Below are 15506 nucleotides of genomic sequence, written 5' to 3'. Positions count from 1 at the left end.
GGGAGAAGGGGGCCAAGAGGGGCTGTGAGGTCATTGCCTCACCCTTTGGTGGTCCTGTTAGCACTTACTGGTCAGGCAGCATAGTCTGCTACTGACCAGCAGCGGGATCATCAGCAAGTTACAGAACCCCTCTGTGCCTCAGTTTCCTCACGTATACTTGAGTTGTTAGGAGACTTAGTTCAATTAATACATATAAAGCACTTAGAGCAGGGCCTGGCAAATAGCAAGTGGTCAGTAAATGTTAAATCTGATTGCTAATTGCTATTGTTGCTGTTGCCACCATTATCATTGTTGATGAAGTGGTGCTGCTCACACTTCCTGGGGAAATTTCCAGGAAAAGGCTGCTGTGGGCAGCATCTGGCATGGAAAGGGTTCTTGGTCCAGGACTGTTAATGAACAGCCAGTGAAGGAGTAGCCGGGGAACGCAGAGGAACGTGTTTGGGTCGGTGTCCTCTCAGCCTGGGACATGTCCTCATGGGAACAAACAGGTTCCAACCTTGAAGGAATCTGAGTCTCATGTGGGGTCTGCCTACCTGCCATAAGACAGTGCCCACACAGTGACTCGTAATGGTTTCCTCTTCCAGCTGCAACGTGACAAAAGGTCACCTTTATCAAATGCTTTTTTTTTTTTTTGGTGGCTGTCCGGTACGGGGATTTGAATATTAAGTACTTTTTCTAAGTGCCAGGCCCTGCCCAAGTGCTAAAGGCCTGACATGGACAGTCTTACCACAGGCCTGAAGGCAGGTACTATTAGCCCTGTTTATAGATGGGCTAGCTGAGGCTGAGAGGGGTACAGGGACTTGCCCAAAGGCAAGCAAGGACTGTCTGACTCTGGTGCCCACCTCCTAACCAGGATGCCCCCTGTTGTCCATGCCCTGTTGTCCCCACCCCACCCCCAACCCATCTCTAGTGTCATCACCCTGGCTCTCACCCTTGCCCTCAGCCCCCTCCCATGGCTGTCTTTGCTCAGTCACAGACCTCCCTGTCTCCCGATCTGCTCTGAAGCCCTGGGTGGGTGTCTGTCTCAGGATGTGAGCTGGTGTCTCTGCTTCTGTCTGTTTCTGGGGTCACTGGCAAGACTTGGCTTCTTTTCCCTTATAGTGTCAGCAGAGATAAATGAATGGGGGACTGTTATACGCGGAGATAACTGCTAAGAGAAGGGAGGGGTGTATAGGGACGGTCCTGATGTGAAGAAGGAAAGTGCAGGTCTTCTCTTCATGTCCTCACCAGACATAGCTCCTTATCATTCAGGGAGCAGGGTATAAGGAAAGGAAAGGAAAGAGCTTCAGAATCAGACAGAACGAAGTTTAAGCAAGGACTTCCTTATTTATTAGCTGTGTGACTTTGGACAAGATAATTAATGTCTCTGACCTCACTGGTAAAATGGGGATAATTTTGTAGGGTTGTTGAAAGGATTGGGGGAAAAAGTATGCTAAGTACCTGGCATAGGCTGGGCGCAGTGCAGATAACTCTGATTATAATTTACCATATAATGTATTTGGCACTTACTGCGTGCAAGGCATTGAGCTCTGGGTCTGGTGGGACCAGCAGATATGAATGAAGTCAGCTGTGTCTTTAAGAAGCTTGCAGGCACACCAGGAGCTATGGCTCATGCAAGTAAAGAGGAAAGTTCTCTCCTCCCCCTGCCAAAGCAGTGGGGCCCAGTGTGGTGCAGGCGAGAGGGGCCTGGAGTCCTGGGGAGGGAGTCAGGGCATGGGGTGCAGAGGGGTCTGGGGGCTCGGTAGATGAGGCTTCATGGGGCTGCCCTCACTTGAACTGCATCTTGAGGGAGTAGGAAGCCTTAGGAAGAGATGAGCCTTCCAAAAGGAAGGAATTTGCAAGTGAAGAGCTGGAGATGGAACTCACAGGACTTGTTGAGGACCTGATGGTTTGTCTGGGTCAAAAGGTGTAGGAACAGAGAAGCCAGTTGGAGCTCTGGCTGGAGGGGAGGTTGGGCTGAGCTCTCATGGGGGGCTTTCTTAGGGCTCTGCTGGAGACTGGACTAGGTCTTGGCGGGAGGGCCTTAGGAATGAAGCCTGGTCAGAACTTTTACGCAGAGGTTATGACTCCCCACAACCACTCCCACCTGCAGAGGTGGGAAAATGAGGAGGCGGTCAACACAGATAGGGAACCCAGAGGGTGACGCAGTTGTGGTAGGAAGATTATAAATTCCTGGGCCAATGTGCTGGAGGGACAGGCAAGAGGGGCCAGGACTGCTGGAATAGACTTGGAAGCCAGTCCTGGCCTGGACCCGGAGTATCCTAGCTCAGCCCCAGTGTCGCTGTCCCTCCCCCACCAGATAGGGATGTACATCGCTTGGTGTTCCCTGCTGTGGGGCCTCAGCACGCCGGAGTCTATAAGAGTGTCATCGCCAACAAGCTGGGCAAAGCTGCCTGCTATGCCCACCTCTATGTCACAGGTGAGGCAGGCATCCCCCATCAGCTGTGACTATAGCATGGCCCCTGGCACCACCGGGGGGCTTGGGTGGGGATGGGTGGGGGCTTCCATACCAACTCCCTTCTCCTTAGCCCCCAGGGAACTGTCTGGCCTTGCCTCTGTCCCTGTGGCTTGGTCCCCCAACCCCCAGCCTACTGCCCTAAGTCTTGGTGATCCTGTGGAGCTGTTGGGCCCTAAAGGACCCAGTGGACCTCCAACCTGTGGCTTTCAGATGTGGTTCCAGGTCCCCCAGATGGTGCCCCACAGGTGGTGGCTGTGACTGGGAAGATGGTCACGCTCACGTGGAACCCCCCCAGGAGTCTGGACATGGCCATCGGTGGGTGATGTGGTTCCAGGTCCCCCAGATGGTGCCCCACAGGTGGTGGCTGTGACTGGGAAGATGGTTACGCTCACGTGGAACCCCCCCAGGAGTCTGGACATGGCCATCGGTGGGTCAGGGCTATGAGTAGGGGTGGGTGTGGACAGGGCACACTCAGGCGGGGGCAGCAAGGGAGCCAGGCCCCAGGAGCTTATACAGGAGGGGGCAGGAGTGGATGGAGTGCTTTGCCTGTCTTTTCTCCACAGCAGATAAGGTCCTCACTCAGGTCAGGAGAGGAGACATGGGTGCCGCCACATTCCCTTCCCTTTCTCAGGGGGACTAGGTGCCTGGGTCATGGTCACAGGAACACCCTCTTTTTTCCTTGACCATGATCTCTTTCTACTCCATGCCTCAATTTCCCTATCTCAGGTAGCAGGGAATTGGAATACAAGCCCAGCTCCCTTCATGCCTATAACTGGTACCTTGTTGGCTCTAAGCCTGCGTGGGGCAGTGGTTGGGCAAGAACAGATGGGGAGGCAGGCAGGAAGCAACATGAGAAACTGAGGCACGTCCTCAGAGTGACTAATGATCAGTTCCAAGGTCCTGAGCCAACTGGATGCAGGGGATGGTGGGGGCGGTGCTGCCCCAGCAACATCAGCCTCTAGTAGCTCTTCCCCCACCAGACCCGGACTCCCTGACATACACGGTGCAGCACCAGGTGTTGGGCTCGGACCAGTGGATAGTGCTGGCCACGGGCCTTCGGGAGCCCGGTTGGGTGGCCACGGGGCTGCGTAAGGGGCTCCAGCACGTCTTCCGAGTCCTCAGCACCACCATCAAGAGCAGCAGCAAGCCCTCACCTCCCTCTGAGCCTGTGCAACTGCTGGAGCGCGGTGAGCCTGGGCGAGGGTGGGAGTGGGGGTGGCCTGGGAATGGGGCCCGGTGGTGAAGACTCAAGGGCCGGTCTGGCCATCGTGACTATGGCAGGAACAGTGTGGCTGGATGGGACCTCACCCCATCGGTGTGCCTCCTTCTCTCTTCTGAAGGCAGCAAGGTGCAATGGGCAAAGCTGAGGCTTTGGGGTCAGGCAAGTTGGGGTCCAACCCTAGCTCTGCCACTTCCTGGCTGTGTTCCCTGGATGAATTGCTAAACTGCTGTGAGGCTCAGCTTCCTCATCTGTAAAAATGGAGCTGGGGTGGTGATGGGGTGTTGTGATGCTAAGGACCCATAACAAGCCCAGAGCCTGCATTCTCCTCCTCCCAGGCCCACCCCTGGAGGAGGCCCCTGCTGTGCTGGATAAACCGGACATTGTGTATGTGGTGGAGGGACACCCTGCCAGTGTCACTGTTACCTTCAACCATGTGGAGGCCCAGGTCGTCTGGAGGAGGTGGGCCCCCTGCCCCCCATGTACCTTCTCCCTACATGTGGTGGCTCAGTTCCAGCCCAGCCTAGCCAGTCCTCCCTGTAGTGAGATCCTGGGTGACCCCCCTGTTCTGTGTCCCTTAGCTGCCGAGGGGCCCTCCTGGAGGCACGAGCAGGTGTGTACGAGCTGAGTCAGCCAGATGACAACCAGTACTGTCTTCGGATCTGCCGAGTGAGCCGCCGGGACATAGGGCCCCTCACCTGCACTGCGAGAAATCGCCATGGCACTCAGGCCTGCTCGGTCACACTGGAGCTGGCAGGTAGGAGACAGTGGGCTGTCTTCACTTTCTTCCCTACAAGGCCCACAGCTCTCTCTTCACACCCCCAGGTGCATATACCCACCTGCCACTGGATTTAATCCCGGGTCTTCCCTCTCAGGCCTATCCATCTAATGACTATAATGATACCAGTACTAGTAATAACAGTAATAGTAATAATGGAATATTCATTGAGCACCTAGTGTGTGCCAGATTCATTAGTAAGCACTTTACATGTTTTACCTCATTTAATGTTCATATCAACCTTGTGAGATTGGGTTGGTTATTATCCCATTTTACAGATGAAACTGAGGCCCAAAGCGGGTTCTAAATAACCAGCCCAAAGTCATTCAACATTAAGTATAGGAGCTGGGTTCAAGTCTGGATGCCTGACTCCAAAGCCAGTGCTTGCTCTTAGCTCCTGTGTTAAATACAACAGGGAATAGTATTTCAAATATAACAGGTATAGGAAGACCAAATTGATTAAGAAAAAAAAAAAAGCCCATGAGTGTATCTATCACCAGACTCCCAGTTCTGAGGCTCATTTAAAAGTAAATAAGACTGACAGAGCCTCCCAACCTTTGCAGCAAGACCCCTTCTTATAATTTCTCCTTTAAAGATGTAGTCTCTCAAACAGTAGCATGCATCAAGCAGTAATTGCTTTGTTTTCAAGCTTGTTAATTAACTCCAGACATATGTAACTGCCACTCAGAACTTTGAATTAACATGAGCTAAACAACGTTACCTGCTGAGTAGATATAGTTTCAACCAAAAGCAAGGAAAGTGACATTTTAGTTAGCACAGGCAATCTTACCATGGGTAAATAGATATTTTCTGGTGCCTTAAAAAAGTCATTGAAGAAAATCAATTACCTTTCAATAAAATAAAACAAAATAAAATAATGAAGACAAAAAGAAAAAGTCATTAAAGTTCACTTGAAACCTTCTGGCAATTTGACCTTCATAAACTAACCCTCCCCACCTCCCAGCCGACTGGGGACCAGATTCCTAGAGGACCAGATGCCCTCATCTTTAAAGTGGAAGAGAAATGGCAGCAGGGTGTGTGAGGAAGAGATGGGGGACCCTGCTGGCCCAGCTGTGGGGATGGTGGGTAGGGTGGGACCACAGATTGTCTGGGTCCCTGGCCTCTCCTTATCTTCCTCCTTGCCCAGCCCCCCACCCCAGCACTTCCTACTAGTCCCCTCTGCTCCTTGACAGTACTATCTGCAAGGCTTGTCCTTCCTCCCAGATATAGGAGGGGCCCTTGGGCCTAGGGAGGCCCTGGCACCAAGAGCTCTGCAGCCTGGTTTGGCTGGGACAGTGACTGAGGGAGATTGTGTCCCAGCTGGTCAGAGCTAAAAGGGTCCTGGAGCTGGCATCCCCCATTCCACCAAACCCCACCCCACCCCACCACCACCCAGGCAGGGCAAGTGGAATGATGGCCCCCTTTCCTCCACACCTGCCATGCCACAGTGTCTTCCCCACTCCCAGCATGGCATCGCTTGAGCTGTGTGCCCACGATATGGGCAGTGGTCTGTAGGCAGCGACCCTTGTCTTCCATGTCTCATCACTCCCAATCCTCTTTAACATGCTCAGGAGTGGGCACCTGTAAGTCACAGCCTCCTTTACAAAGCATGTTGCAATATGTATTCAATTCCATCATGAGAATTAGAAGTCGCTTTATCAGGAAATAATATGACCACATGATATGTGGGGAGAATAAAATCACAGCCACATGTGGGACAACTGAGCTGAGAGTCAGTTTCTAGATTGTTCGGTTAATATGTGCGGGTTACTCATTGGTTCATGCTGTCATCTCCCAGCTGATAGTAGGCCCCCTCAACATTTAAATAAGATGTGAAGAAAAAAACTTCAAGACAGAGGCAAAGACCCTGTAATTCAGGGTCACAGACTGAGCCACTTTCAGGAGCCAAGTACACTTAAACTCAGAGAGGCAGGAGGGTGGGACTGTGAGGAAGGGCGGTCACCCACAGGGGGCAGCATTGAGCCACTCCTCGCCAGCCCATTAATGCAGTGAGGCAAGTGGCTCAGGATGGCCAGTCCTGATTTTTCATGAGAGGGAGGAAATCCAGATTTCTTTTGTGTGTGAAAATCTGCTAATTTCAAAGCTGGCAAACGAACACTGAGGGTCAGACAAAGCAAGCTGAGTCTTGTGACAGGCCTCCTGAGATTCTGAGAGCATCAAGTTTGCATTTATAGGGAGGGCGCTTGGTCCAGGTAAGAGCTCTCATGTCCCGAGGGGCTGAGTTTGAGAGCCCCGGTGTGTGTGTAGGGGGGTGCTGGGAGGCGGGAACCTGGCATTCTGACCCAGCTTGCTACTGAGGGGGGATTTGGAGAGGGGCTGAGGAGGCAGGTCCCTGTGATGCCAACGTCTTGCCCCCTGCCTGCCCCATCCTATCCCTGTGCATTTCAGAGGCCCCTCGGTTTGAGTCCATCATGGAGGACGTGGAGGTGGGGGCTGGGGAAACTGCTCGCTTTGCGGTGGTGGTTGAGGGGAAGCCACTGCCAGACATCATGTGGTACAAGGTCAGAGGGGCCTGGGGAGGAGTCCTGGGAGACTTTGGGAGGAGGAAGTGGGACCCCAGGACTAACTGAGGGGTGCAGGGCTATTAGTGGGAGGGATGAGCCGATTCTGGGTCCTGGGGGGAACAAGGCCCTGGGGTGGGGATGTTGCTGCCCTGGGTGGAGGTAAGGGTGGGGCCTGGGGGAGAGGCTCCTGGCCCTGAGGTGGAGATGAAACTGGGTCTCTGGCATAGAGGTAAAGTTGGTTCCCAGTGGAGGTGAGGCCAGGCGCAGGCCAGGGTTGGCAGTGACACCCAACTCTACAGGATGAGGTGCTGCTGGCTGAGAGTAGCCACGTGAGCTTTGTGTATGAAGAGAATGAGTGCTCCCTGGTGGTGCTCAGCAGTGGGGCCCAGGATGGAGGCGTCTACACCTGCACTGCCCAGAACCTGGTGGGCGAAGTTTCCTGCAAAGCAGAGTTGGCTGTGCGTTCAGGTAGGTGGGCTGGAGTTCAAGGGGAGAAGAACAAAGCGCCCACCCCCAGGAATCTGATGTGAGCTCCCGCCCTGCTCAGGAAACAGCTGGCCCTTCACTCACTGCATACCCCAGCCTCAGCATCTCTACCTCAGATCCCAGCATTCTTGCTCCTCCTCTGTCTCCTTCATCTACCCGACCTGTCCCAGTCTCTGCCCTCGTCTCCTTTTCCTCCCCACCTAACACCAGGACATCTCTTCCCCAGCTCAGACAGCTATGGAGGTCGAGGGGGTTGGGGAAGATGAGGAGCATCGAGGAAGGAGACTCAGCGACTTTTATGACATCCACCAGGAGATTGGCAGGTGTGGGGCTAGGAGGGGAGCCAGTGTTGGGGGTCAAGAGAGGCTTCTGGGTCAGAGGCGAGGAGGGGGTTGAGAGCCTGGGCTGCAGTGATGGCTGAGCCCTGCTCTCTCCCTGTGTCACCCAGGGGTGCCTTCTCCTACCTGCGGCGCGTGGTGGAGCGTAGCTCCGGCCTGGAGTTTGCGGCCAAGTTCATCCCCAGCCAGGCCAAGCCAAAAGCATCAGCACGGCGGGAGGCCCGGCTGCTGGCCCGGCTCCAGCACGACTGCATCCTCTACTTCCATGAGGCCTTCGAGAGGCGCCGGGGACTGGTTATTGTCACCGAGCTGTATCCTGAGACAGGCTTGAGGGGGTAGGACGGACCCATGTCTGAATGACTAGTCCTTGTAACAGCCAATTGGCAACATGTTTTACAGTTTGCAAAGTGGTCCTGTTGACAATTGGGGGGCATAAGTCTGGAGACTTCTGCGAAAACAAACATTTTTCGGCTTATTTTTTACCTTAAACTTACATAACATTTAATATGTGCTTGGCAGTGTTCTAAGAGTTTTATGTTTATAAATGTAAACTATTATATTTGACCTATTTAATTCTCATATATACCTACCTCATGGAATTTAATTATCCCCATTTTACAGATGATGAAACAGGTATGAAGTAGTTAAATAACTTGCTCGAGGTCACACAGCCAGCAAATGACACGATTTTTATCACAAAATGCAGTACAGTATATGTGCACAGTTGAAGTGACCCCATTTCAGATGAAGGGCAACACTTGGCTTTGTTTGAGAGGCTGTTTCATAAAGAACAGATTTTATCCTTTCATGAAAGCTGTGTTTAAACAAAGGCACACTGAGGTAAGGAGCTGGGTGGTCGGCTTGTCACTCCCACTAGCCAGATGACCATGACCTGCACACCAGCCTCCCAATCTGCACTGTTTGAATCCAAATATCAGCAAAATGCCAAATTTCCATGTCATGGACCTTCTGGGGCATTCTCAAATAGAGTCAAGAAGTTCCATCCACAATCAATAAAATTCTGCTCTAATTTGATGCCTATAAATTCTTCACAGGGTGGGCAGGATAGGAAATGTTATCCCCATTTTACACCTGAAAAGACCTAGGCTCAGAGAGGTTAAGTGACTTACCTGAGATCCCACAGCGAGTGAGAGTTGAAGCATGGTTGTCCTATCTGTGCACCCAGATGACAAGGGGAAGAGTAAAAACATAGTCTTTGACTAATATCAGATGTGCTTTAAGGGGAGGGAGAACCCTATGCTGAGCTGGCATCTGCCCTGAGCTCTGGGGATAGGCCAGGCAGTCGGTACTTGTCACTGTTCTCCTTGATTCGGGGCATAGCTGCACAGAGGAGCTGCTGGAGCGAATGGCCAGGAAACCCACCGTGTGTGAGTCTGAGGTGAGGGCAGGGGGTGGCAGGGGCCAGATTGGGCATCAGCCTTTACTCATCTGAGCTCCAAGAACCAATGGGTGGGTCCTGGGCATGCCATCTGTGCCCATGAGGAAGCAAGAGGTGGTGGTAGAAAGCTTATTAGGCAGGTGGCAGCCCCGCCCCATATGACCCATCTGTTTGGGACTTGTGCTGTCCTTTCTAAATCTCAGCAGACCCACCTCAGCCCCTAACTCTGTTGTTTCCCAGCCTTACTTACATAAACATTTCCCCCAGAAGGAGGCCCACCTGGATTCTGTTGATCTCATTGCAGTCCTGCCGTGTGGGGTTGTACAAGTTGTGCACTGCACAATTCTATTTATTACAATGAAAATGGCTCCACCCTATAATTGTGCTGTGTTCAGGCTATACCTGGTAGCCCTGGATCTTATTAACCCCAAACCTGTTTCAACCTCGTCCATGGGCCATCTGAAGGCCACTCCCCGTGCATGACCTCTTGCCACAGCCCTGGTGGTGATCAAAGGTAGTACCCCACCCTACCCCCACAGACTCTGGGCCCCTGTTTCCACAGATCCGAACCTATATACGGCAGGTGCTGGAGGGAATATGCTACCTACACCAGAGCCATGTGCTGCACCTTGATGTCAAGGTAAGATGGGGGGCGGAGAGCAGGCAGCCCCTGTGGGAGCCGGGAGGTGGGTGTCCTCTCCTCTTCACTCAGCCCCCACACCTTGCCTGTGTCTTGCAGCCTGAGAACCTGCTGGTGTGGGATGGTGCAGGGGGCGAAGAGCAGGTACGGATCTGTGACTTTGGGAATGCCCAGGAGCTGACTCCAGGAGAGCCCCAGTACTGCCAGTATGGTACACCTGAGTTTGTGGCACCCGAAATTGTCAACCAGAGCCCCGTGTCCAGAGTCACTGACATCTGGTAATGCTGGCATGCTTGGCTGCTGGGTGGACTAGGGCAGTTGCCCTCAGTGCTATGCTGGGGACATGCTCACTGGCAGAGAGGAGCTTTTCTAAACCTCACCCCTTCTCTGACAGTCGGCTGGGGGCACTATTGTTCACAGGGTCTCCTGCCTGTGTGACTCCCCACCTCTCATCAATCAGGGATGACACAATCATGCAGGGCCTCAGCCTTGTCAGGCCTTGGCTCCTTGTTTACCCTGGGGCTGGGCCTCCCCCAGTGAGGCAGGCCTGGTGGCATTGGTCCCCAGACTTCTCTGGGCTTCCTGGGAGGCCGTGCCATGACCCTTGACTTCTCCAGGCATTCTGGACCTCTGGGTTCAGGGTCCCCTGAAGGAGGCAGTCCTGGGCCCATTTGTCCATGGCATTATTCCCTGGGAGGGTACGTCTCACTCAGATCAGCAGTAGCAGAGGACTGATCACTTCCAGTGAGAGGTGGGCTATCCTCCTACCCACCCACTCTCCTTTCCCACAGGCCCGTGGGTGTCGTTGCCTTCCTCTGGTAAGTAGTCCTCTACAGTCTCCTAGTGGTCTCCTGGCAGGCCCACCACCTTCTCTCCCACTGCTCCTTCCAGGACTGCAAAGGGCTTCATGTGCATGAATGTGGACACCCCAGTCTGCATGTCTGAGCTCTGTCCACCACCACACCCCTCCATAAGAGATGGGCACACTGGACAGGGAAAGGCCACTGCAAGCTCAGTGCCATTTAGGGAGGGAAGGACTTGGTCTTGAGCATCCAGAGCATAGACTAGAAGGGGGTGGGGCTCAGAGTGGGCACATCCCCTTGGCACAGACTCCTCACCTCAAGGAGAGGTCCTCTAAAACACAGACAACCAGGTCCCAAGGCAGCATTGTCCCCCCTGCCCATCCAGGAGGGCTGTGGAGGGGGCAGGACAGGAAGAGTATGAAAGCCTTGGCCTCTTGCCCAGATTCACCCAACATCTGCCATCCCCATAATCCTGTGGGCTCCACCTGTCCCCAGCCCAGTGCCTCCACTGGCATCCCACTTCATCTCTGCCACAGCCCCAGGGCCCTGCCCACCTCTCACAGCAGCCCTCTCCACCTCTGCAGTCTGACAGGCATCTCCCCATTTGTTGGGGAAAATGATCGGACAACACTGATGAACATCCAAAACTACAATGTGGCTTTCGAGGAGACCACATTCCTGAGCCTGAGCAGGGAGGCCCGGGGCTTCCTCATCAAAGTGCTGGTGCAGGACCGGTTGTGAGTACGAGGTCCCGAGGAGTCCCCCCAACTGCAGACTCCCCCTCATGCCACCTGCCTACCCATACCAAGCCTCTGCCCTTAGACATGCAATCCCCAACTGCTTAGAGGCCCCATTTTCTCAAACGTGTTGACTGACCGACCGAATGAATGAACGATAAATCCCTTCTTAATCCTTATTCCTTTACAGGAGGCCTACCGCAGAGGAGACTCTAGAACATCCTTGGTTTAAAGTGAGTCTAGTCCTGTGAAGTGGTGGTATAAGAGGTGGAAGGAGAGAGAATATTACTACCAGCTCCATTTATTGAGTACCTGCTATGTGCAGCAACCTGATAGACATTTTATATACATTTGCTCTATCAGCCTCACGATAGCTCTGCAAAGGAAGGCATTTTCATTTCTGTTTTGCTGTGAGAAACTCAAAGCTCAAATCAGTAATCAGATTGGGGCATCATTGACTCCAGGGCATAGGTCTGGATCCCCCATCCTGAGTGTCCCCAGGGGGGTTCTCCTTTGGCTCTTGAGACCAGCCTTGGTCTTCCTCACTTCTGTGTGCCCAAATGAATTCAGAAAGAGCGCCCGAATAAACTGTCCATTGAGTGTTGTGCTGGGTCAACTGAAGGTTGAGGTCATTCTGGTATCAGTCTTGAAGTGAGAGCCTCCTCTTGGATCAGAAACAAGCTCTAGAAGAGGCTGGGTGGGTAGCTGAGGAAGCATCTGTCTCAGATGACCAAGGCTCCAGATGTCTGGGTGCTAGCCCTACATGGAGACAGATGGTGAGTTGGGGAGCCGGGACCCAGGCCAGGGGCCTAAGCGCACAGGCTCCCAGGGCAGCCAGTATACCAGGACAGGGCCTTGACCTCTGGGGTGACCTCAGAAGCCCACCCCTGGGAGCCCGCAGTTTTCAGACCCCTTGGGTTGAGGGAATTTGTCCACAGGTGTGCACCTTGGCTGTGGGAGTTATCCTGACAGACCCAAGGTGAAAGGGTCCCCTGGAGCCCAGACTCAGTGTTGCTCCATCCACTGTCCCACATGTGGACTTTTCACTCCACTGCCAAACCGTGAGGGGCTGGTTGACAGAGAGCTTTTCCTCAGGCCCTCTTTCCCGCGTTTGCAGACACAGGCAAAGGGTGCAGAGGTGAGCACGGATCACCTAAAGCTATTCCTGTCCCGGCGGAGGTGGCAGGTGAGTTTGGCTTGGGCCCTGTCTTGTCCTTCCACCTTTCATCCTCTCTAACCCCGCCCTTTTTCTATCATGTGCCCTCACCTCCCACTCCTCTATCTCCCTGCTTCTTATTGTCCTAGTTCCCAGCTTCCCTCCTGCCCTGCCCTCTGCCTGCCTTAGGCCTTCCCCCCCAGGGCTGAGGTGGGTGGGTATGGGTGGGCCAGTCCTGCCCTGCGTGTCCCTCAGGTCTGACTCTAATATCCTGTCTCCAGCGCTCCCAGATCAGCTACAAGTGCCACCTGGTGCTGCGCCCCATCCCTGAGCTGCTGCGGGCCCCCCCAGAGCGGGTGTGGGTGGCCATGCCCAGAAGACCACCCCCCAGTGGGGGGCTATCATCCTCCTCTGACTCTGAAGAGGAAGAGCTGGAAGAGCTGCCCTCAGTGCCCCGCCCACTGCAGCCCGAGTTCTCTGGCTCCCGGGTGTCCCTCACAGACATTCCCACTGAGGATGAGGCCCTGGGGACTCCAGAGGCTGGGGCTGCCACCCCTATGGACTGGCAAGAGCAAGGAAGGGCTCCCTCTCAGGACCAGGAGGCCTCCAGCCCTCAGGCCCTCCCCTCCCCAGGCCAGGAGCCCTCAGCTAGGCCCAGCCCCAGGCGGGGAGAGCTCCGCAGGGGAAGCTCAGCTGAGAGTGCCCTGCCCCAGGCTGGGCCAAGGGAGCCGGGCCGGGGCCTGCACAAGGCAGCGTCTGTGGAGCTGCCGCAGCGCCGGAGCCCCAGCCCGGGTGCCGCCCGCCTGTCCCGGGGAGGCCTGGGCGAGGGCGAGTACGCCCAGAGGCTGCAGGCCCTGCGCCAGCGGCTGCTGCGGGGAGGCCCTGAGGATGGCAAGGTCAGCGGCCTCAGGGGCCCCCTGCTGGAGAGCCTGGGGAACCGTGCCCGGGACCCACGGCTGGCACGGGCTGCCTCCAGTGAGGCAGCGCCCCACCATCAGCTCCCACCCGAGACTCGGGGCCTGCAAAAGAGCAGCAGCTTCTCTCAGGGCGAGGCGGAGCCCCGGGGCCGGCACCGCCGCGCCGGGGCCCCCCTCGAGATCCCCGTGGCTAGGCTTGGGGCCCGCAGGCTACAGGAGTCTCCCTCCCTTTCTGCCCTCAGTGAGGCTCAGCCAACGAGTCCTGTGCGGCTCAGCGGCCCCAAAAGCAGTGCCCCCAAGCCTGCGGAACCTTCCGCCGTCACACCCAGTGATGCTCCGCAGCACTCGGCACCCCAGCCTGCTCAAGAGAAGGTCCCAGAGGCCGCGCCAAAACCAGTCCGAGCCACCAAGGCTGCACAGGTCCCCGTGGCCCTGCAAAGCCCTGCGCTGCCCCTCACGCCCTATGCCCAGATCATGCAGTCGCTCCAGCTGTCGGGCCACGCCCAGGGCCCCCTACAAGGTCCTGCCGCGCCTCTGCCCGAGCCCAAGCCCCACGCGGCTGTGTTTGCTAGGGTGGCCTCCCCGCCTCCGGGAGCCCCCGAGAAACGCGTGCCTTCAGCTGGGGCTCCCCCAGTGCTAGCCGAGAAAGCCCGGGTGCCCATGGTGCCCCCCAGGCCAGGCAGCAGCCTCAGCAGCAGCATCGAGAACCTGGAGTCCGAGGCGGTGTTCGAGGCCAAGTTTAAGCGCAGCCGCCAGTCGCCCCTGTCGCGGGGGCTGCGGCTGCTGAGCCGCTCGCGCTCGGAGGAGCGCGGTCCCTTCCGCGGGGCCGAAGAGGAGGACGGCATGTACCGGCCCAGCCCGGCGGGCACCCCGCTGGAGCTGGTGCGACGGCCCGAGCGCTCGCGCTCGGTGCAGGACGTCAGGACTGTCGGGGAGCCGGGCCTGGTCCGCCGCCTCTCGCTGTCGCTGTCCCAGCCTGCCATGAATTAGCAAAACCCAGTGTCCCAGCGGCTGCTGCGGGGAGGCCCTGAGGATGGCAAGGTCAGCGGCCTCAGGGGCCCCCTGCTGGAGAGCCTGGGGAACCGTGCCCGGGACCCACGGCTGGCACGGGCTGCCTCCAGTGAGGCAGCGCCCCACCATCAGCTCCCACCCGAGACTCGGGGCCTGCAAAAGAGCAGCAGCTTCTCTCAGGGCGAGGCGGAGCCCCGGGGCCGGCACCGCCGCGCCGGGGCCCCCCTCGAGATCCCCGTGGCTAGGCTTGGGGCCCGCAGGCTACAGGAGTCTCCCTCCCTTTCTGCCCTCAGTGAGGCTCAGCCAACGAGTCCTGTGCGGCTCAGCGGCCCCAAAAGCAGTGCCCCCAAGCCTGCGGAACCTTCCGCCGTCACACCCAGTGATGCTCCGCAGCACTCGGCACCCCAGCCTGCTCAAGAGAAGGTCCCAGAGGCCGCGCCAAAACCAGTCCGAGCCACCAAGGCTGCACAGGTCCCCGTGGCCCTGCAAAGCCCTGCGCTGCCCCTCACGCCCTATGCCCAGATCATGCAGTCGCTCCAGCTGTCGGGCCACGCCCAGGGCCCCCTACAAGGTCCTGCCGCGCCTCTGCCCGAGCCCAAGCCCCACGCGGCTGTGTTTGCTAGGGTGGCCTCCCCGCCTCCGGGAGCCCCCGAGAAACGCGTGCCTTCAGCTGGGGCTCCCCCAGTGCTAGCCGAGAAAGCCCGGGTGCCCATGGTGCCCCCCAGGCCAGGCAGCAGCCTCAGCAGCAGCATCGAGAACCTGGAGTCCGAGGCGGTGTTCGAGGCCAAGTTTAAGCGCAGCCGCCAGTCGCCCCTGTCGCGGGGGCTGCGGCTGCTGAGCCGCTCGCGCTCGGAGGAGCGCGGTCCCTTCCGCGGGGCCGAAGAGGAGGACGGCATGTACCGGCCCAGCCCGGCGGGCACCCCGCTGGAGCTGGTGCGACGGCCCGAGCGCTCGCGCTCGGTGCAGGACGTCAGGACTGTCGGGGAGCCGGGCCTGGTCCGCCGCCTCTCGCTGTCGCTGTCCCAGCGGCTGCGGCGGA

At 56.6% G+C, this 15506-nt stretch overlaps 1 protein-coding gene across 1 annotated transcript in view; it reads left to right on the top strand.

Moving 5' to 3' along the window:
• SPEG (SPEG complex locus) overlaps window positions 1–15506 on the top strand; it is a 47522-nt gene that overhangs the window by 22328 nt on the left and 9688 nt on the right. Inside the window, exons 11-28 of the mRNA XM_008580485.1 lie at window positions 2300–2419; window positions 2669–2773; window positions 3439–3645; window positions 4016–4139; window positions 4259–4434; window positions 6865–6977; window positions 7280–7448; window positions 7693–7789; window positions 7915–8115; window positions 9146–9203; window positions 9766–9843; window positions 9943–10121; window positions 10635–10661; window positions 11231–11383; window positions 11574–11616; window positions 12501–12569; window positions 12821–13435; window positions 14498–15504. Coding sequence (XP_008578707.1) covers window positions 2300–2419; window positions 2669–2773; window positions 3439–3645; window positions 4016–4139; window positions 4259–4434; window positions 6865–6977; window positions 7280–7448; window positions 7693–7789; window positions 7915–8115; window positions 9146–9203; window positions 9766–9843; window positions 9943–10121; window positions 10635–10661; window positions 11231–11383; window positions 11574–11616; window positions 12501–12569; window positions 12821–13435; window positions 14498–15504 — 3541 coding nt within the window. The remainder of the gene's footprint in view (window positions 1–2299; window positions 2420–2668; window positions 2774–3438; window positions 3646–4015; window positions 4140–4258; window positions 4435–6864; window positions 6978–7279; window positions 7449–7692; window positions 7790–7914; window positions 8116–9145; window positions 9204–9765; window positions 9844–9942; window positions 10122–10634; window positions 10662–11230; window positions 11384–11573; window positions 11617–12500; window positions 12570–12820; window positions 13436–14497; window positions 15505–15506) is intronic.

This window comes from Galeopterus variegatus, unplaced genomic scaffold (genome assembly GCF_000696425.1).
Source record: "Galeopterus variegatus unplaced genomic scaffold, G_variegatus-3.0.2 Scaffold2108, whole genome shotgun sequence".
Lineage (NCBI taxonomy): Eukaryota > Metazoa > Chordata > Mammalia > Dermoptera > Cynocephalidae > Galeopterus > Galeopterus variegatus.
Note: the sequence above shows the minus strand (reverse complement) of the source record. Positions and strands in the feature narration are given on the sequence as shown.